At 36.2% G+C, this 21,638-nt stretch overlaps 2 protein-coding genes across 5 annotated transcripts in view; one reads left to right on the top strand and one right to left on the bottom strand.

The window, feature by feature from the left end:
- Window positions 1–16,013, top strand: part of GPR146 (G protein-coupled receptor 146) — a 52,727-nt gene extending 36,714 nt beyond the window's left edge. The window contains exons 1-2 of one of the 4 annotated variants that reach the window (XM_085301400.1): window positions 1,702–1,809; window positions 14,055–16,013. In XM_085301400.1, coding sequence (XP_085157526.1) covers window positions 14,099–15,100 — 1,002 coding nt within the window. In that variant the 5' untranslated portion in view covers window positions 1,702–1,809; window positions 14,055–14,098 and the 3' untranslated portion in view covers window positions 15,101–16,013. Of the gene's footprint in view, window positions 1–1,701; window positions 1,810–11,012; window positions 11,369–11,773; window positions 11,798–14,054 lie in introns of those variants that run through there. The other 3 variants (XM_085301381.1, XM_085301391.1, XM_085301372.1) reach the window with 3 other exon arrangements.
- The window catches only part of CHLSN (cholesin), a 131,032-nt gene that overhangs the window by 71,845 nt on the left and 37,549 nt on the right, over window positions 1–21,638 (bottom strand). The gene's annotated exons all lie outside the window — the stretch shown is intronic.

The raw sequence follows: 21,638 nt of genomic DNA, 5'->3' as shown, positions 1-21,638 counted from the left end.
GCATTTATCCCCTCAAAAAGGTTATATGCTAAAGTACATGGGGTCTGAATTTCAACAATAAAGCACAGTTCATCTTAAACTCCATACACGCTGTCACTGGTATTTTATCAAACATAAATCACCACAGTTTAGGAGTTTCACTGTGTGTTTCAAAATAAAACCATATATCGTGGCTTAACAAAAACAGCGATAAACTGTGAGGCCAGCCCAGATTGCTTTCTCATAGGAGTATTACTTCCAAGATTTAAAAAGTAGTGCTTATTTAACAAATTGCCAAACCCCTAATAATAGAGTATATAATGGAAAATACTAACACAGTGGGACCTACAAGCAGAGCTGCTATGTTGCAAAGACTGTAAATGGAAAGAGAATTTTTTATTTTAATATGAATGGTAAAAACTAGCCACAATGAACAACAGAATAATTGAACTACGCAAATACTTACATTGTAAGAACATAAGTCATTACAATGTAATGACAATAAGTTTTCAGATGTTACCTTAAGTCTATGTTTCAGCTTACAAGAAACTGTAAGAAAAAGAAAAAAGCAACTAATGACCTAGAATAAAAAACYGCACATGTATATTACATTTACTAAGTAAAATATAGGTGTCAAATTATTCATTCATTTTAAGGGTCAACTCCTTTTTGGTTAATAAGTAATGCATCTACTGCACTTCACTGCTTTGGGAGGGACGCGGGGAGGGAGGGAGGAAATCATAAATTAATTCTTCATTACAGTTTAAAAAGGCAAATTATTTAGAGGGCTATTTGTATTCAAGTTAAGTACACAGAATCATGATATTACACACTTTTTATTCAAATAGAAAGAATTTATATTTACCTAAAATCTCATTATGCTAATAATGCTGTAGCAGTAGAAAACATTTTCCTTGCAGGTTATTTTTTTATTAAAATGTTCTTTTGGATTGCTTAAACTAATCCTGAGGTCTACTAGTAAAGTACATTTTAAAGCATACATTGGCTCTTTTCCGGCTGTAATATTCATTGGGATCTAAGCTCCATAGAGGACAAGGGGATGTTACAAGCTCCTGGTAAATAATACTGTTTTTCAAAGGTATGAAGGGGTATGACTCCTGACCAAGACAGCCGTGAGAGCAGAAGTGCCAAAGAAAATAGAATTGTTATCAGTATTTTTTTTGCCAGTATTTTTGCCAGTTTGGCTCATTTTGCCAGGGAGGATGGTTTATTATACTGTGAACGTGCATGGCTTTGCAGAATAGCTACTTCTATGGTAAAAATTCTTTCCTCGTGCCAAAAAAAGCTCTCGCAATTAGATGCGGCCATTATTTGTCTTCTGTTACGCAACTATACTGAAGGTTGAACTRTTCTCAAATGGCAACGATGTCTTTTCAGTTTGTGTATTAAAAATACCCTGCCACGATTAAGAGCACGGTACAGCAAACACCCCTTCCGACGGGGATCGGGCCCTTTGATTAACGTCCCTTCACTCTTCTGCCGTAATCACTCTGCGATACCACTGTGGAGGACTTGTTTTTGTAACGGGTCTCTCCGCCAATAGAAGCATGCAGCTAAAGCTTAAAGGATTATGTGTGTATGTATGTGCGGGGGAAGTCACATGTAAATAGAGCCGGGTGCCGCTAGCAGGGCTGCTGCAGYGGAGTCAGCGGTCTCTTCCTAAGCTCTCCTATTGTTTGCCCTCACTAGAGAAATGAGATATTGGAGCTTCTGCTGAGCTTGCTTTGAAAAGGTTCAGACTTAATGGGCAAAATGTTTCTGCCAGCCATCAAGACACACAGTATCAAACAACAAGGCAGTGCCTACCAGGTGAGATTTTAAGCAGTTCACCGTTTAGATTGCTTTTGATTTGTAAGAGCCTGCCAGCAATTTAGACTAATGGATATAAACCTTGCATCAGTGGGGATGAACAGCTCCATTGTGAGAAAACAGTATTCAGTTTTTAGATGACAGAAAAAGAAAACTTCATTGTTTGAGTCTGGCATGCTGCTGCTTTATCTGGTTGTCCAGAATAATGTGCAGTAGGGTTTTTCTTATGCATATCAATTTTCCTTCTCTTTTGCAACATTAGGCTGTATTTCTCACTTAACTGTTTCTTATATGTACTTAACAGGTGCTTTTAATTTTTGTATTAGTTGCTGTGAATATATGAGCTCTTAATTTTTCTGCCTATATTAAATCTGCAAGTATATTACTAAAGGAATTAGTCCAAAGTTAATGTAGTAAGTCTTTACTAAAAAGAATTTTCAGTGGAAGCAAGAAAGTGAGATACTTACGAATCTTCTATTCGTAGAATAATAGTAAAATGCACAGCARACTGCACTGTGAAATCTTACTGCAAAGTAGCTAGAAGATAGTGCAGAAACTAATCAATCACAATTAAGCTGTATTTTCATTTATATTATAAAGAAAGGTAAGCCAAAGGCAAACTTCAAAGCACCAAAAATTTTCAGGCTGCTTTCAGCAGAACTTTGAATTAGCAGAGTGCCTGTTGTCTTTTTTAGCCTCCATAAGGATTTTTACCTATGCGCATCAACATGATATTTGCACAGCTATTTTCTACTGTACTTAGCAGAAGACCTCCTCTGCTTCAGGGGTCTGTCAGCGGAACTTTTATTCCGTTTTATATAAATGCTAAAGCAGCACTAAAAGGCAGCACACTATTTCCCATGYTCACATCACATTCTTTATGTATTTGACTGGCCCAATTCAATCAGCATTTAACTCAAAAAAGTATCCCATACATTCCAACAGAAGCTGGACTTGTTCTGAAATTAATAAAACTGCCAAATGTTAATCAAATGTTCTAGACAAAATGATTCATTTACATGTCTGTCTCTGTAACCTGCACATCAGAATGATTCATTTGAACTTCTCTGTTCAAGATCTGAATAACAGATAGAGTTGATCAGCAGATTGTGCATATTTCCACAACAGCTAAAACATGTAATGCTTACTTAAATGAAGATGGCATAGTAGGCTATAGTGACCTCCCTGCAAGCTGTGGTTTAGCACCGGTATGCACCCTCTGTCTGTGGGCTATGTAAAAGCAACCATTTATCAATCATTACTAAGAAACTGGTTCTGTGACAAACTAATTACTCCTTGGGCTTCCACCTATTAGCAAAAGAGGAAGCAGATATTCAAAATAAATTTATAATCAAGGTTCTGTACAGCTCCTGTAAAACAAAATCTGCTACAAAAWTTCATATTTTCTTCCTGCAGCATGAAAGATTTTTAAAAGCATGGGTAGCTATCAGGGATTGCAAGAAAAATTCAGAAATATATTTAAAGTAAAAATCAGTAATTGCARTATAATATATCAATTTATGCAGTAAAATTAATAAGCACTGGTATTTTCTAAATGTCAATAGTCTCAATATTTTGTAAAAATCCAAATGAGGGCTCCCCAAAATACCATGGTTGGATACAGTGTGGGGTAACTGTCAGTGGCTATAGTTAGTATACTCACAGTGCAACTTCACAGCCGGTTTTGCAATGGGAGACCTGGTTTACAGAGTCCTGGCTTACACAGGCCCCAGATTCTGTAGCATGTCTTCCCCCTCCTCCCCGCAAACTACTTTCAGTTTTGTCACTGTGGAAGCATTTGTACACCTTCATACTGATACAGACTAAGAAACCATCCACACATAYTTAGGCAAGTATAGCTAGGGAGTCAAATTGCAGAACACCAGATCCTCAAATGTGTCAAACACTTCGGAGATGCCCTACCACAGAAACTGTTAAAGGTYGTTACTGGCTTTGTGGAGTGTGGCGGAAGGGTCATTACATACATACAGGTGTAATGGGGAGCCTTGTACGAAAGTAAGATTACTGGTAGAAAATTTTGATGAACAAGCAATAAGAATCCTGTCCCTCATAAAGCAGAGTGGGGAGGTACAAGTAGAAGAGGACCAAACCAGAAACCCGTCCAGTCAACACCAGTCAACAGTCCCTGGGTGAATGAAAACTCCTAGTCCAAATTTTACAGTCTACTAGCAGCCGTTCTTAGATCCGTACTAAGATAATACTAACCTTCCTAAAACATTCAATGACAGTATTTGATTCAGACATCATAAACTGAAACATAAATCAAATGTATAAATTCGGCTCTTAGACACAGCTAGTAAACACTATTTCCTTCACCAAGCTASAGAAATTAAAACGAGTGCCAGAACAAGATGTCTCCGACTTTTGCTGACAATTATCAGGAAGGTATCTGTTTATCTTCAACGGATGTGACAAGTTTTKAAGTCATTTCAGCCTCAGTTCAGCCCAGCTGAGGGGCTCTAAGTCAGCCCAAACCAGTTTCCTACTCATTCTCATAAACATCATCTGGGAAAGAGCTAGGTCAATATTTCTGCATTTACTGGAAACGTGTGGTCACTGCCGTCTGAGGCTGTTGCACAAGAGTTTCCTACGCGGTCAGCGCGCCGCCCTGTTGGGTCACTCGTTTCTGATAGGAAGTGCCACCATATGATGATTTCCAGGAAAACTGCCATCTGTGCCTCCTGTCAGTCCTGGCAACTGGCAGCAAAATATCTGCTGGGAATGTTTTTTACACTGCCAGCTTTGAGCCGCGCTCCCCGTCACAAAGTCGGAGCATGCGTGAAGCTAACAAATACTGCATTAAGATAAGACCAGCTGCTTCCACCCTGCCAAGTCACTGCGCCAACTCATTTACAAGGTAATTCCAGGAGAGGCTGTGTGCCTTTGACTCTCTTTCCTCGGGATAAGTTCAGCCCACAGTATCGAGAAAAGGCAGAATTTGCACTAATTTTGATTAGCRAGAATGGGGCTTTTCTAACAGAGCAACATTGATTTAAATGGACCAGAAGCATATTGTTTATGTATATTCCTTACTGTGGGAATCCTGAATAAATCCAAAATGGTAGAAATTGAGATATCTAGCCACCTGCTAGCCTGTAAAAGGCTAATGACCTATTTTATAAACAGCCAGAATATTTCATAGGCTTTACTATAAAACTATTTTGCAAATTTTATGTTTTCCTCAAATTCTAAAAAAGCTCAATAGAAAATTTTATTTTTTTCTCTAAGATCTCATGATCTTGATATACACATTCCATTTTTTCCTATATCATAAACACATTTTTCCCTCAAAGCCAGTCTTAACTACCATGTTATTCTACTGCTTAGGTGTCTGTAGATATTGGGGACGAATACTTTATTAAATATTTGTGATTATATAGTTGATTATATAATAAAGACTTTTATGAAACTGCCTAACTGGTTCATTCCATTCATTAAGTCAGAAAAATTATTAGCCTAAATACTTCTATGAAAAACAGCTGGAGAAAGTATATTCACTCCATAAAATCTATTGAAGTCATTGCCTGCCACCTTCTGAACATCACTATCATGATAGAATGGTCTCTGAAGGTGTGTATAATCCTTATTACTTCCATCAAGTTGAAGTATTTCATAGTAAATGAAACTACAACTTATATTCGATTTAAATTGAACATAAATATTTGCTACAGCTAATGATCTTATGTGTTCTCCAAGAAGCTGGAATTATATAATTCAATTAAGTCTTTTGGCTTCTGTGGCACTTTAGTTATAAACACAGTGGAAATTCTGCTGCAGATTAAAATTAAGAAAACGATTTTTTTAAAATCAAACCAGTTAAAGAGAAATCTATAAAGAACTTTCATTTTGATACTAAATTTAACTTATTTTTTTGCCACTTAAAGTAGGATAGCTACATCAAAAYTGGCTTCCAGGTGCTCTGAAAACATTCAATAGAAATTGGAGTAGTAGTACTAATTGGCTGTTCATATTAAATGGTCTGAATGAAATTGTCTACTAGGGTAACACTTAAAAGCTGACATTTCTTGTCTTCCAATTAGTCAACTTTTAAAATCCGCAACTCAAATCATCTATGAAGCCTATTTTCTATATTCATTCTAATTGTTGTTATTTAATACACTATAAATTATTGGAAGTGAATATGAATACCAAGACAGTGACAAGTTATTTATTTTGGATAAAATTCCTTTTTAAAGAAAAGTACTATCCTGTAGATATGCATCTCCAAATTGTATCTCATTTCAAGATACTCAGACAACTAAGGCTTGTAGAGGGCATACAGCTAACTGTTCTATGAGATCTGATTCACTTTAACATACGTTCATTTTGCCTAATGGATTATCTTTCCTTTAGCACTGCAAAAAATAAGAGATTTCACATTTTGCAGTAATGAAATTTCAAGCCACAACAAATTCCTGGTATATTAAAACCTGCACTGTTCACTTTGTGGTGAATCTTCTCTCACTTTGTACAAATGGAAAAAAGAAAGTCAGTATGTCAGGTTTTCCATATAGAGGCTCTTTTGGACTTCAGCGATAAAGCTAAGTCAGGAAGAGGTGGAGCAGGAGAGCAGTCATACTCATCTGATACTCGGACCCTGAGATAAGTTAACAAAACAACCAAGTTTGATGGAGTTAACCCATGCAGAGCCCTTTGCACAGCTGTTACGGAGCAGCTGCAAAGAGGGTACAGCAAYTGGCAACATAAACTCCTGTGGAGGCCCTACTACAAAGACATAAACAGCATAAAAGAAGAACAAGATTTATCTGGAATGGCAGATGTGCCTGGCAGATAGCATCTGTCTCTGAATTCAGGACTCCTCCCACACAAATCTTCAGAGACCTTAATGCTAGACTATCTCCTCTCCATGAAATTTAGTTCCCCATTTTGCAGTAATTTCAATAGGTACTTAGGACTTTTTATCTAGTAAAATAAAAAATATATGCATGCCTTTTAGTCCCATACTACTTTGTTATTAAGGCTTTCCAGATTGCTACCACACTGCCACTCACTAACAGATCTAAGAGTTTGTCTCTTAAAAACACCCTTTAGCAGTTTCCATTATGTTTTCCAGAGTAATTAAACTTTTTTTTTTTTTTGAGTATCTTATGTGTCCTCAAAAGTTTTAAGCTTCTTAGAAAATGAGAGGGGGGAAAAAAAGGAGAAAAGAAAGCAAATACAGTTACCCCCTTCTGATTAAGACAGTATGTATTGCTTTGAGTAATACTGTACAGACTTTGAAGAGAGAAGAAAGTTCTTCAGTTCTAATGTAATATACATAAGGTGCACACATTGAAAAAACAGTTGCCATTATCTMGATTTAAGTTTTCCTCCCTTCCAAACCATAGAAGCATCTGAACTCACTTCTTAATGCTTATTGATTACGTGACAGCAATTTGCAGAGATCAGTTCTGACAAGGCCTTACATGAACTTGGATTCCCAAAGAGCTGAACAATCTAAATAGAAACGAAATCTGCACAATGCAACTGACAAATTGTTAATAATTTCTATTAATAATAATAAAAAATGTTAAAAGCTAAAAAATGCATATTATTATTAGGTGACTAATAGACCAAATCAGTAAGCAGTTTATCATGGCAGGAGTGGGATTTGAATAACAAGGTAGCTGCAAAGCAGGGTGCTTTACCATCAAGCGGTGCTTACAGAATAAAAGAATAAATGAGTGAAAGGGTTGCTAACATCTGTGGAACAAGGAGAAGGATCAGGTAGCAAGTGACAGAGAGGGACCCATGGGACGGAGCTAAGTTCTGAAGTGTTCTGAGGACAACATATATTCAGAAGTTCTGGAAAAAGCAGTTTTAAGTGAGTAACCTCAAAGGATGACCATAGCAGAAGACTGATTTTAGATGTATGAGGATCTCTGTGCTCATCCAATGTGTCCAAGAAATACACCCTTAGTTTCTGAGAATTCAATTTTTATTGTTGGCTGGTCATGCCTAAGAATGTGTCCAAGGCAGACTGAGATGTCTCGCAAAAGAGCAACAGGGAACAAAAAAGTGAGAAGAGTATCATACTAGGATAATGCTGTGATGAGTCCAATATGATACTATATATATCATATCACCAAATGATGGGAGGTGTAGTGTTAACAGTAATGGAGGCATCAGGAAGAGATAAAGAGGAATACAATGGTCAGGCAGATGCGAAAACTAAGATTTTTGAAAAACAAATGGAAATGTATAGAAGCATTTAGGTCTGGCCAGAAGGAACTCCTAAGGAATAGCAGTGGACTGAGGAGGAGGTAATAAGCGATAAAGCTGGAAATGGGCTCACAACACTCATAAATTGTGCATAATTAACTGGGAGTAGGCAAAAGCTGGACAGACAGAGTCAAAGGTGAAGGCTTTTCTTTTTACTTTTTTTTTTTTTTTTTGGCTTATGCTTCTATCAAAGCAGATTTGTACAGCAAAGAGAATGCATTTTAAAAGAAAAAAAGGAGTCTAATAATGAAGGTGAAATGTGTGGGACTAAGGAGGCTGGAAGGTCTGCTGTTTCTGTGAATTAGCTTGCCAGGGTTGGCAAGCCCTTTGCTCCATGTTACTTCTCACTCATTCTCACACGACCGGGGCAAAAAGTGCTAGGACTGTAGAATGAATAAAACCATCCCTCTTCCAACTGACTTACTCTTCCTTTTTTATTTGTATTTTTTAAACATACAAAATGGGTTTAGATTCAATGCTACTTTTATATTAGTTATTTCTGTGATTTAGTCATAGCTTCTTTCATATCATACTGCATTGAATTAACTGCATTAGAAAATKGAACCAATATCAATTACAAACATCCCATCCATCAAACTGGTCAGTGATTGCACCATAAAAACATAAATGACAGGGTTGGAAGAGGCCTGTTTTTCAGCCCAGCACCCTGCATCAAGCAGGATTTTCTTCTACACTAATGTTAAAAGCATTTTATCTGAGCCATATCATTGTACAATGGCAACTCTGCGACTACATAAATAAAGCGTAGCCAGAAACCTACTCGCCAGCACTACTGCATTTTTTCCCCTCTCACATCTAACCTGCACTATCTAGTTGTACTTTCTGTACATCTGTCCAACAAGTCTTCTGTTAATCCCTATGGCATGTATATAAACTAGTTAGCCTAAAAAAATGCCACATCATCCAGACTCAGAGCTACAGTAGTGTGATGCTGCTCTCTCCCCTACTTGAGGAGTTCAAAGGGTGTACAACTAAGGGTGTACCTCAAATAGTTAAGGAACAACTAATTATGGGAGGACTGCTATCCAGAAATACCAATCACACATTTTCTTAAGATTAATCAATAAATAATAATATTTAGAATATAACTTGCTAAATTTACAAACACTGATGAGTAACTAAGTCATGGCTGATGCATGTATGTGACATTGCTGGCAAAGCTTTTCAGTTTTCTCAGTCATGATCTCAAGCAAACGAGGTAGTCCAAAGCCCTGCACAGCTCTCAGCCTTTACTGTGCAGTGTGCTTTTTTTTCTAGTTTCTGTACAAATTAATAGATACTGCAGGAACTGTACAAGACCTGATGAAGGTATGAATCTTAGGCCTGTTTGGAGACTCAGTTTACATGTGACTACTTTATTAGCTACATATGGCTTATAATGATATTACAGCTTGTGAAAACACATATTCAATAGATAATCTAGGTAACAGCTATTTCACATACAGATGATAACTTAATAAAGCAAGTAGACAAATAAATTATTTTCTACAAAAAAAAATCTGCACAGCAAGAGATACTGCTACGAATGGATAATTGTTTTAAAATCCAGTAAAATAATCAGTTTAGAATGACCATGCTTTAAATTGTTAACCATCCTTCTCTACAACTTAGTGATACACTATAGATCTCTGAAGAAAAATTCAACTGCAGCTATTGACTCTATAGTGCAACTAAGCAGCATTTCATTTTTTCTCATTCATTAATGTAAAAGGCTGTTCTATGCATCCTTTCTAAAATAATTTTTGCCACCATGTGCTCTTAATTTGCGTACTAAGAATTTTTCCTTAAATACTTCCTCAAAATTCTTATCTAAAGTCACCTTTAATTTTTATGACATGTAGAAAAACTGGCTTTCAGTTAAGTATCTAAAGCTCTAAAAGTACGTGCTAACTAGTATTTTTCCTACTTTGCTGCCTCCTCACTAAACATGACATTCCTTCTTGAAGTTTTGAGGCAGCAAGGACTTGATGCCACAGCTTGTAACACAGTTATCCATAGCGTGTATGCAATTTTGTCCATGTACCATTCAACAAATAGAAGTGTATCATTTTTTCTGTCATCAGGGAGTTGCAGAGGTTTTATAATATTCAGAATGAAATGCTAGGTACAAACCAAGAAGTAGCAACACTGTCTAAATAAACAAATTGCACTAGAGAATGGTAAGTCAATAGAAATTGAGTAATCATTTTTAGTGTGTCTCTATTATTTATCCGATAAACACCTCCTGAATTTAACTTTCAAATTCAGTGATTTTTTTTCATTGGTGTTCATTTATTACGGAATAAAAACTCAGAATCTCTAAGACAATGAACAGAGAAAAAGTAAGGCTGCTCTTAGTTTTATTTAGTGCTATCAAYGAAGTAGGTAATAAGGTCAGTTCACTAGCCTGAGCAGTTTCCATATAAAAAACAGAACTTCCTCAGTACAAAATTCAGTATGAAATAATTTAAATTATCAACCCACAGTTCACAAACGCTTTCAAGTGACAACACACTCTCACTTCCATTACCTGATGGTCTATGCAAATAGCTTGAGAAAAACCACCTCTTAATTTTTAAAAAAAGGAAGCAAAAGATACTATCACAGTGAGGCTCATGTTATGTCTTAATGCCTCTTCACAACACCAAAACACCACCAAATTCCAAGTAAATCAAAACTTTTCTTCCTAGCTTATATTACAAGTCAGCTCACCTTTGTAAGCAGCACTAGCATTTGTGCACCCCATTAGTACAATATTCTTAAATACAGGTTAAGATGCATACCAAATAAAAATAAAACCTCAAAGCTCTATTTTCTTATCACAGGTTAAAAAGAAAACACGTGCTCTTGAGCCATAGCTGCCCAGTCCACTTACAGAGAATGAAACACATTCCCAAAGGTCAAAAAAGAACACAGACACCAGTGCCAGCACCGTAACGAAGCTGTTTGCTCCAGGAACCCGTATAGTTTTAGTAGTAAAGCTGAAACCCAACCACTAAGCTGAGTTTAATCCAACAGTTCACTCCCCCCGGAGCGCAGCCTCTCACTTCTTGAAACGGGCTGTAAACAGAGCAAGGGAGGGGCGGCTGCCGCCTGCCAAGCCAAGCAGAAACTCGTGAGTAAGTTACTAGGGGAAAAACAAGTGCAGCGCRCACACCCGGCGGAGCGCGCCGCACGCGCGCTGCGGGCCGGCGGGCGCAATGTTTCCAAAGCGAAACAAGCCAAGGCTGCTCAGCCTCCTTCCTTCCCTGGAAACGCTGCTTAGCGAACGCCTGCGGATCGCGCGGCACAAAGGAATGTGAAACGTGAAGCAAAGGTAAGAGGCTGGGAAACACGGCTGCTGCGGCTGGGGCCGCGCGAGCGGACCTGGGGCGAGAGCAGCAGCCGGGAGGAAGCTCTTTTACTTCTAATTCTACATTTTAAATTCTGGTTTTAAGTAGGGTGAAAGTGTATAAACAGCAAATTCAGAACAAAACGCTAGGGAAGGCTGAATCAATACAGTGAGCAGGAGGACTACAGAGCTGATTTATGCAGATGAACCTGAGCTTGAAAACAACTTCTGGTTAGAGAAGCACTTGGTTTAGATTTATCAAATCAACCTGTTTCATTTGTAGTGCCCTAAGGACTCACCCAAACGTAAGTCTGTGAAGGCAAAAGTGCCTGTAAARTGACAAAAGACATTTCTGGGTAAGAAATGSTGAATTGGGCCTATACAGGATAGCRAACAGCTACAGCGGTTTCTCAGGTAAGTGACATGTAAAAGYAGATGATTATGGCATTGATGGCAAAAATACCTCATCTGGTGGTTCGGAAATCATTAACAACATATCTCTTCAGAAAATATGTTTACTGTGGACTTTATTTTTGCTCGTTTCTGAGGTTCAGTTCTGTCATTTTGTAATTAAAATAAATTTCTTACTGTTTCTGTTGTTAAAACAGAGGGGCCTTATTTAACTGCAYTTACAGGATATAAAGCAAATGGGGTAATTTTAAAAAACAATCATGGAAGCAGACATGCCTCTCTAAATTACAAAGCRGGGTAGCAAAAACTGTACTGATCGCATTCAGAGACAATATAGGCAAGTATTCTGTGGCTGATGTAATTCAGTCTGGAGTAATCAAAGCTACATGCTTAAGGATAAACCTACATAATGGAAGTACGTGATCGTATCCATGCCTGGGCTTAGTCACCCGTGCGCTCACTGTAATGCATATATTTGCAATATCTGGTTCCAGGCTGTTGCTTTGGTTGAATCAAGCCATAACAGTTCAATGAGATGCAATTTTGGTCGCCCTCAACTGTGTGGAACAGCTTTTTTTTTTTTTTTTTTTTTTTTTTTTTAAAAAAGGAACATTTTAAACAATGGTCACTTCCTAAAAATAAACTCAGTTGTTTTCAGTGCTGAAAAATAATATGCAGATTGAAGGGTCAATATATACATACGATACTTTGTTACACACGTGCCATGCTACAGCTAAAGAACAACTTGAAAAAAGCAAAAAGGTTTTCCATAACGGTAAAAGCAAACTTTGAATACAACTGAATTTCATCTTGCACTGCTGCCACAAAAATCACTTATCTCAGAAAAGCCAATATGTAATGGTGAAATAAGAAAATTGTTTGTTCAATGAAAATTGCTGTATTTTTAGCCTTAATTTTGGCACAGACTAATGATATTTAGAAAAACATGCGCAAGAACAACCATAATTGGAAGTAAAAATGGAATTTTACAGATTCTGGAACCAATCCTGTACTAGTGTACAGCATTAAGTGTCAAGGATTAGCACTGGTGAGATACAGCCATATATCTTTTTATGTTTAGAAAACCCCAACTGTATAATTTAGCTGTATGGTTCATTAAATACAGCATATTTTCTAGCAGCATTCATTTTAATTGCACAGTCTTCACTGTGGATTTGATTAAATCTTGTCCTCACTCTATTTTGGAAAGAATTGTATGTGTACTTTTATTTTTATACATATTAAAAGGAAAGAACACAAAATAATGTTAAGTATCTGACACTACCAGAACACACTTGACATGGGGAATCATCTGCCACATAAATTCTGTCCCAGAAATGGCCTAACAGGAATAATAATGATGATTTTAAGGCTGTGAATGTTTGTAGTTGTACTTTAGAGATTATTTACTTCAGCATTTTGGAAAGTCACTTTTCGTGATTGCTTTGAGAAGTTTACTGATTTCAGTTAGAACATTACCTCTTTACTGATAAAGACAGCTGGACAACATCTACTGAAATTAGCATATTTTTAAAAGAAGTCAGGCTCTTTTGAGAAGAAAAGATAATTCTTGCCTTTTCGGAAAGTCAGGCTGCTGTGATATTAGGTTCCCTGGACTACAGAGCTCCATTGTTTTTTTCTGAGCTAAATAGTTGTATTATAGGTTTGGAGTATGACTAGACCCATAAAAAAATCACTACATTCCCCAATTTCCTCTAGTCTTTGTCAACTTTACGCTGACTTGGTGTATATCCACTCCCACTGCACCTCCTCAGTTGTGCCTCCTAAGTTTTCACCTGAAGAGTTATCATCTTATTTATATTTACTTTGCCACAGAACATGACAGAGAACTATATTCTTCAGTTTATTGCTGAGATTTGTGGCTCATCTTACATCCTTCAGTTCTTCAGTCATTATTGTGTTACATAATTAGTAGATGTATTAAAGATGCTGTTTAGCAACTTAAAGTGTACTAATCTTAAAATACTGATGTAAAGAGAAACGTAGAGTCTGTGATTAATTGTTGAGTGTCCTGTAATGAGTCATTTGCTAATTTCATTTTTAAAAGTAAAATTTCAGTACATTTACTAATCTCATGAAGTTCCGAGCTACAGATGACTTTCTTCTAGACTAACAAGACCAAAGCGCATTTTAGTCATTGACTTACCTTGAGTATAATCTTTATATGTTTTCTTCGTACTACATTGCATTTAACATAGAATGTAATATTTGAACAATACTCTCATTTCTCTCTCTACAGAAAAGCTGGTAACCAGCAGAGAAGATAAAAAAGCTAAAATCACTATGTGGAGCTGTGAAACATTAAATACTACGGAGAACAGTGAGGACCAGCATCTCTGCCATGACTTCCATCTTGCGCTTTCCATCTTTTCCCTTTTCTACCTCATTATATGTTTTCCAATTGGCCTTTGTTACAATGGCTTGCTGGTCCTGGTTAACCTCTATAACAAAGCAACTATGACTATGCCAGATGTTTACTTTGTCAATATTGCCATTGCTGGTCTCATCATCAACGCTCTGGCACCAATGTACCTTCTAGGTCTTGCGAATACAAAATGGGCCATCTGGAATTCTAACAATGAAGTTTATATTACCTTACTTATTTTATTCAACGTTTCGTCTTTAGTTACCATGTACTCTACTACATTGCTCAGTCTGGACTACTACATTGAACGTGCTCTACCTAGAACTTACATGTCAAGTGTGTACAAYACGAAACATGTTTGTGGATTCATATGGGGCGGAGCTATGCTTACGAGTTTCTCATCTCTTCTATTCTACGTCTGCAATCATGTATCCACTAAAATAATTGAATGTTCCAAGATGCAGAACAAAGAGGCAGCAGATGCCATTATGGTCTTTATCGGGTATGTTGTACCAGCTATTGCTGTACTGTATGCACTTGTATTAATTTTGCGAATACGCAAAGAGGCTACACCACTGGATCAAGACACTGGACGATTAGATCCATCGGTGCATAGGCTTTTGATTGCCACAGTCTGTACACAGTTCACGTTATGGACACCCTATTATGTAACTCTTTTGGTAAGCACATTTACTAACGCAAAAGGAAGACTAGCGGATGAGAATTACGGTCGAATATTACATTTTACCAAGATTTTATCAAAATTTTTGGCTTTTTCAAGCAGCTTTGTAATGCCTCTGCTCTACAGATACATTAACAAAAACTTTCCCAACAAATTACGACGCCTGCTTAAAAAAATACATTGTGGGAATCAAGGGTGTTCTCATGAACGCACAGTAGTACAGCAAGTTATGACGTAGGTATGAAAATATCTCTGGTGCTCCGTTGCTATAGTCCTTTGTATACCAGTTCTCAGGCTGTGATACTGCTGTGTTGGCACTCAGAATCATTTATGTGAGGGTCCGAACCAGGGGGTTAGAAGGAGCCTTCAGTTACAGATAAATGAGACACAGTCTTAATTTTCAAATAGTTAAGTGTTTGCAGAAATTTTGTAAGGCTCTGGCCTATGTGCTGTAATACCTGTGACACCTAATATATTCAGTGCACTGAACTGGTTACAAAGCATAAGCTCTGTCTTCATAGTCCTAATAGTTCTTCCTGGAGAAATAACTAAGCAGTTAATTGAAGTCTTGACTGAAGACACAGCACTTTGTATCTTGTACAGAAAAAGGAATTTTCTTACTTTCTGTACAAAGAAATAACTAACAGTGCTATCCTTGATGAAGTAAATAGCATTTTTCAATGAAGGTGATCTAGGTGATCTTTAGTAAAGATTGTATTACTCAATTATGTAAGTCCAAAATGTAATATGTTAATTATAAATTACATTATTTAATTTCCTTCTCCATCACTGAATCCCCTCTAAAAACACCTAATTTACCATTTTCAGAAATTATATTCTCACACAAACTAACCTAAGATTTAACACCTATTTTAAATCAATTTTTTCTAGATCTAACAATTAACTTTTTTTTCATTATTTTTCCAGTGCTTTGTTTGCATCCTAAAACATTTCAACAGTTCAGAAATATTTATTAACAAATTGTAGGGGAACTGAGAGATGTTTTATCTGCACATTAAAATGAAGGACATAGAGGTTTACAAAGTTAAATTAAAATTTAACTAGTAAAGAATGTCTGGCTGAGTGTTATGGTCCACATATGTTCATGTACCAAGAGTAATTATCTTAAAAATAAATATGTTTATGATTAACATTTTGTATTTTCAAGGGATATGTTTGCAACAAATAAATTAACTTCTCTTTAATCTAGGGCATCACTGGAGGTTTGGAAACCATATAAAATCAATACATACTAGAGTAAGATCTACTAGATCATACTAGGTCAATACAATACATAATACATTTTAAAATGGGAGCAGTATGTATGCATTTCAGTCAGCATCTGCTAACCTCTTAGAAATGGAGTGCCTCTCCTGGTATTGCAGAGGTGATAAAGAAACCCAGGGCAGAATGCCAAATTTCACAGTTTGGAGAGTACTTGAAATATATGAGAAACAAACATGCTGCAGGTAAATTAGCAGTGGAGCATCAGTTAACCCACAGTAAAAAATTAGGAAATGTTGACCCAAAGAATAAGCTATAACTGGTGTTGCATTATGAACGGCAGAGGGAGCAGAAGTTAAAGCCATATTCTGCATCGGTTTGGGGCAGCATGACAGCTTTGGCACTGGCCCTGCTTTAACATGGCATAGTCATTTCATTGACTCATCTGTCACAACTCAAACTCCACATGACTTCAACAAGTGTGGCTTTTCAAGCTTCTGGTATAGAAAAAACAAGGAGTAAAAACAGAGTTAAACCTTGTCCGTTGGTCATAGCACAATTTTWTCTGATAATTTGTCCTAATTTATCAGCATAGAGACCTGCATAAACTTTAAGGGGGAAGTAGGTGAGGTCACGGCCTTCTCAGATCTTGTAGCATCCTGTAGCATCTTGCAGCAGATGGAAACTTTTTTTWAAAAAACCCTTAAAACTCTATACATTAAATCATCTATTTCTGTGGTGGTTTTTCTGCATGAAAACTATCCAGCACAATTATATCAATTTACTTCATAGTTTTAGCATGTTGATTAAAACCATGTTAAGGCAGGAAGCCTTTATCATCGTGTCTCATTGATGTGACAGCCTGTGGAGGCTCTCTGCTGACATAACGCTGGCTTTTTTGTGTTTTGGTAAACCATTGTCTTTTTCTTTCCCTTCTTTCCCATCGCCATCCACCCAGTATAAGAGCTTTTCTAAGAACTGCAAGCTACACTCTAATTTTTAAGCATTCAAGTTCACTTTCCACACAGCAGTGCAGAAGAAAGAAATCTTTCCTTACAGCTGTCTGACAAATAGGCTCCTCTTCTTCCTACCAGAGGAAAATTCATCTTCCTAAAGCAGCACGTTAAACTTTTCATGTAGAAGTTGTTAAAGAAATTTTCTCCTATTATGCAGGAAAACAAATTCCAGCAGGGAGGAACTAGCTTATCTGGTGTGAATACAGGCTTACAAAACTGGGCTGCTGCCAGGACAGTGTGGCTGACAGACAGCATTAAGCGCAATTTTAACTTCTACATTGTTTTCTTCTATTTCCTCCTTCTCCCAACTTATCTTCCATCTTCCTTACTGTGTCCAATAGGACTGAATGGCATATTTATTTCTGTTCTTTTCTCTCCATGTTACGTTCCCTGCTTCAGACCATTTTTTTATTACTTCTCTTGAGATTTTTTCTTGTTTTCTATCTGCACATGCTGTTCTATTTGATTTTCTTGTTTAAGTTTGCTCCTCTGTTCCCTTCCGTACTTGTTCTTTTACTCTATCCTTGATACTATTCACCATGCATTTACTTCACTAGACTGACTCTTATCACAGCTCAAATTACATCATGATGATTTGAAATTATAAGTGGATTTGTTTAGTAAAATGGAAGCTGCAATTTAAAAGATRGAGAAAGAACAAGTTTTATATAATTTACTCTTTAAATCTCAATTTTGAGTTTTTCTGATGTCCTTTTTATTTCAGAAAAGTTAGGTATTTTTGCATATATCCTTGTTAATATACCAAATGTGATGGCAATCATGTAGACAAACAACTTTTATAATTTAATGAATGAGATTACTATGGACTCAATAAATGTTTTAAAGTGTTAAGGTGATATATCAGTTGCCTCAAAGAAACTGTGCCATGGAATGACTAACTGCTGTTCTCTTAAGGAAATTCTCAACGCTTGCAATACCCTCAACTTGGTATCTCTTAAAAAGTGACATTCCAAAAAATAACAACTTTGCAATATTTATACAAAAAAGGCTAGATGAGCATGTGCATTAAATACTTAGAAAATACATGGTATCATAAATACAGGGAACTATTATGGACAGATCTTTAATATACAAAGTTCTAAAAATGAGGCCTTTCCATTTCAATACCTGAAGGTTTTTGATGACTTTGTAAATATGGGCTTACCTACTTTGCATTTACATAAATATGAATAAAGTATGGTATATATGTGCAAGATAAAAATCAGTCTACTGATGTAAAAAGAATCTGCAAAGAATTTATTAAATTATTTCTTAAAGTATCATTTAAATGTAAACCTCTGAAAAATGAAGTATACTGTATGCTACTGTATGTATATACTGTATATGAGAAAGTAAGCACAAGTTAAGTGCCATTATTAACAGTATTATTTTCTCACAAAATTAAATTTAATATTTGAGTTGATCTATGACTTACAGTCCTCTTGCTGAAGAGCCAATTAAATCAAATCAATAAACCAACAAAAATGTTCACCTCTGCTTCTCCTTAAGTTATTAATAAAACTAGTTCCAGACAGGTTCTTGTTGACTGATCTAGTACAGATTCTCATTTCGTAAGTTTGTTTGAGAATCAAACTGAGGTGGTTTCTGAAGAGGTAATGCTCAGTTAATGAAAGAAAGCAGTCAACCACTCAAAAATTTCTGTCTCTGTTAAAATAAGGAGACAGAATCTTCCGTATCATGTCATAAAACTATAGAAATGCAAAGCTTCATGGCGAAACTACTGACTCGTACAACATTCTTAATAAAATGCCTAAGTGTTAAAGTCTATCTAGTAAAAATTTTTTTTTGCCTTCTTGATAAAAACCCAACTGTAGATGAGGTTAAACTAGTGTTGCTTCACTGAATTAAATCATGAAAAACTACATGACTTGAATGTCAAATCAAGTATATTGAATTACCATTTTTTCCAGATCACAATTCTAACATCATTCAAATCTCATTATTCATCAGCATGAAGTTGGCTCGGAATGAAAGTAAAAAGAAATCCCTCAAACCAAAATGAAAATATAACTACTCTACCACCACCCCTCCCAAACTACAACCTTTTTATATAAAGAATTCTGCAACTAAAAGGATGGACTAATATCATACCCCAAAAATACAAGGTTAGTGATGAATGGCATACATTGCCCATGTCCTTGTCACATCACCTCCTCTGGTCTGCCACAGATGAGATCACAGAAATCAACTCCCTGCAGAACTTCTCTTGGTTCCCTGAACAACATTGATGTAATAATATATACCTCTGACACTGCAAAGACAATTTACCTCTAAGAGTTTTTAAACATTCTTGATAMCATTTATTGCAGTAGCCACTACATATGATCAGAATTATCAGTTACCACGGATCATAACTTTACCACACATATATATGAAAATACATATGTGGTTATACATTCAAAATTATTAATTAGTTCCCTGTAAAGTGTATGCTGACAGTAAGTGAAGTAACTATTTTAAATGGTTATTGGTAAATTATTAAAAACAAACTTGAATATGTTAGGAATCTATTCCATAATAACAAAACAGTCTGAGACACTTAACAGCATTAAGTTTCAGTGAAAATAAATGGAAAAAGCAATTGTGAAAATAGGAATAGTAGTACTACACCATTTAATCAAAGTCTAGTAACTCACAAGAAGTCTTTACTTCCAATACAATGGTTTAAAGATTACTTTTTACTCCTTTCAATTGGAGAGTCAGMATTTCTAAACAAAAACAGTGAGCAGTAATTTTCTGATGCTTCAATCCTCAGACCATACTATGCTACAATCATTTCTCGTAAWAAGGCCATATTTCTCATCTTGGTAAGTAAAATCCCTTTTATATAAAATAGACTTGGAGGATCTTAATGAAAATGCAGCTCATTAATAAGCAGCAAGCAACTAGCTGCAAGTAACAAGCAGCAAGTAACTAGTAACGGTTTTGCAAAGGATGAACTTCAACATAAATACAAGTAAACTCAACTGATCAGATGCCATCACCCAAGTCARTAAGTTTGCACTAGTACAACAGGCCAACATAGCATCAGAATCAATCCTTTTCCATCAGTACAAAAAGGATTCACTGAAGACAAGCATGTTTTGTAGCAGTCACAGACTATCTATTCAACTGTATCATACAATAGAAGAATAAGCATCRAGGTTGACAAGAAAATATGACACCTATACCAGAGAACTCAAGGGAATGTAACTTTTGTTTTTAAAYCAAGATTGGACTAATCTTGGTTTTGTGCTGGGCAAGTATATAATTGAAAATGTTACTCCAAAGTTCTCATCTAGGCTCAGTTCTTCTGTTAACTAAAAAGACTTTGCAGAGCACATTTGCCTAAGTTTTTGCAGTTGTAAAGTGCTCAACACACTGATGAATCTGAAACATATGCGCTAAGATTATCTTTTGCAGCTTTTTAGTAAGCAAAACTGCATGTATTTCTGACTATATCATACAATATTCTTCCTAAGTGAAAGCAATCTAAATGTACAAAAACAGCTGTGCAGACTACCATGGCAACAAATTTGAAGTGTGAAGTGTTTCCTCTCTTTTATTTCCTTTGACTTACTGCTGTATATCAGAACACTTTGACATAKTCTGCATACATTATTTTTCCATCAGGAGAGAGGACAATTTGTTATCTATTTTGTCAATCCACTTGCTTCCGCCCAAGCTTTTTTCTGGCAGTCCATGCAAGCTCCTTATATTCCTTCCTTATAAAGAATTGTCATTTTTAATTACGTTCACAAGTATACTCAATACTATCTACAATCTACAATAGGTCAAGTTCTTATATAATTACAAATCATGCCAACAACAGATTTGGAAAGTATCAGATTCTTAGTAGAGTATTTGATRATGCATTATATGGAAAGATAAATAAGAAACAGCATAAATACTGTCAGCTCAGAGTCCTGAAGAGAGAACTAATAGGAGAACAAAGAGAATACAGATTTACAATGGAAGACTTCTTGCAAGAACGTATCAGTTTGGATCCAAAAAGGTCCCACAGTAGGTATAATTCTGCTACGAAAATACAGCCAAAATGTTAGACTCTGGATAACTAAAGTTAACCTTTACAAATGCATTATTAAACTCCTTAATTAAAGTGTTTTTATCACAAATCCCACAGACACCAAAAAGATGTTCTCCTACTTATGACTATCTACATGTCTGGTATTGGTACTGCAACAATATCAAAGCCTTGATGGAAAATGCTTTAGAGACTCCATCTGGTGGTCTCTAGCTGAATACTCTTGCAGTTTACATTTACTAAAGCAGTAAGATTAGTAAAGCTAATTAAAGGATTTAAGTTAATCATTGTGTGTGGGGGGGGAAGGATCAGTCCCAGGTTCTCGTTTAAGCACATGTACATATGAGCTGGTCCTGTCTGCAAGCAGCAAGAGTATTGCTACCAGTACTTGTGAGAAGAAACAAAATTAACCACAACTTTTACAACAAACTGCTGTTGTAAGGATGAAGTAGATATGAGAAAAATCCTATACCAAGAAACAAACCTCAAAA

This window comes from Rhea americana, unplaced genomic scaffold (assembly GCF_003343005.1).
Source record: "Rhea americana isolate MKP2758 unplaced genomic scaffold, rheAme1 scaffold_10, whole genome shotgun sequence".
Classification (NCBI taxonomy): domain Eukaryota; kingdom Metazoa; phylum Chordata; class Aves; order Rheiformes; family Rheidae; genus Rhea; species Rhea americana.
This window is presented reverse-complemented; position numbering and strand designations above follow the sequence as displayed.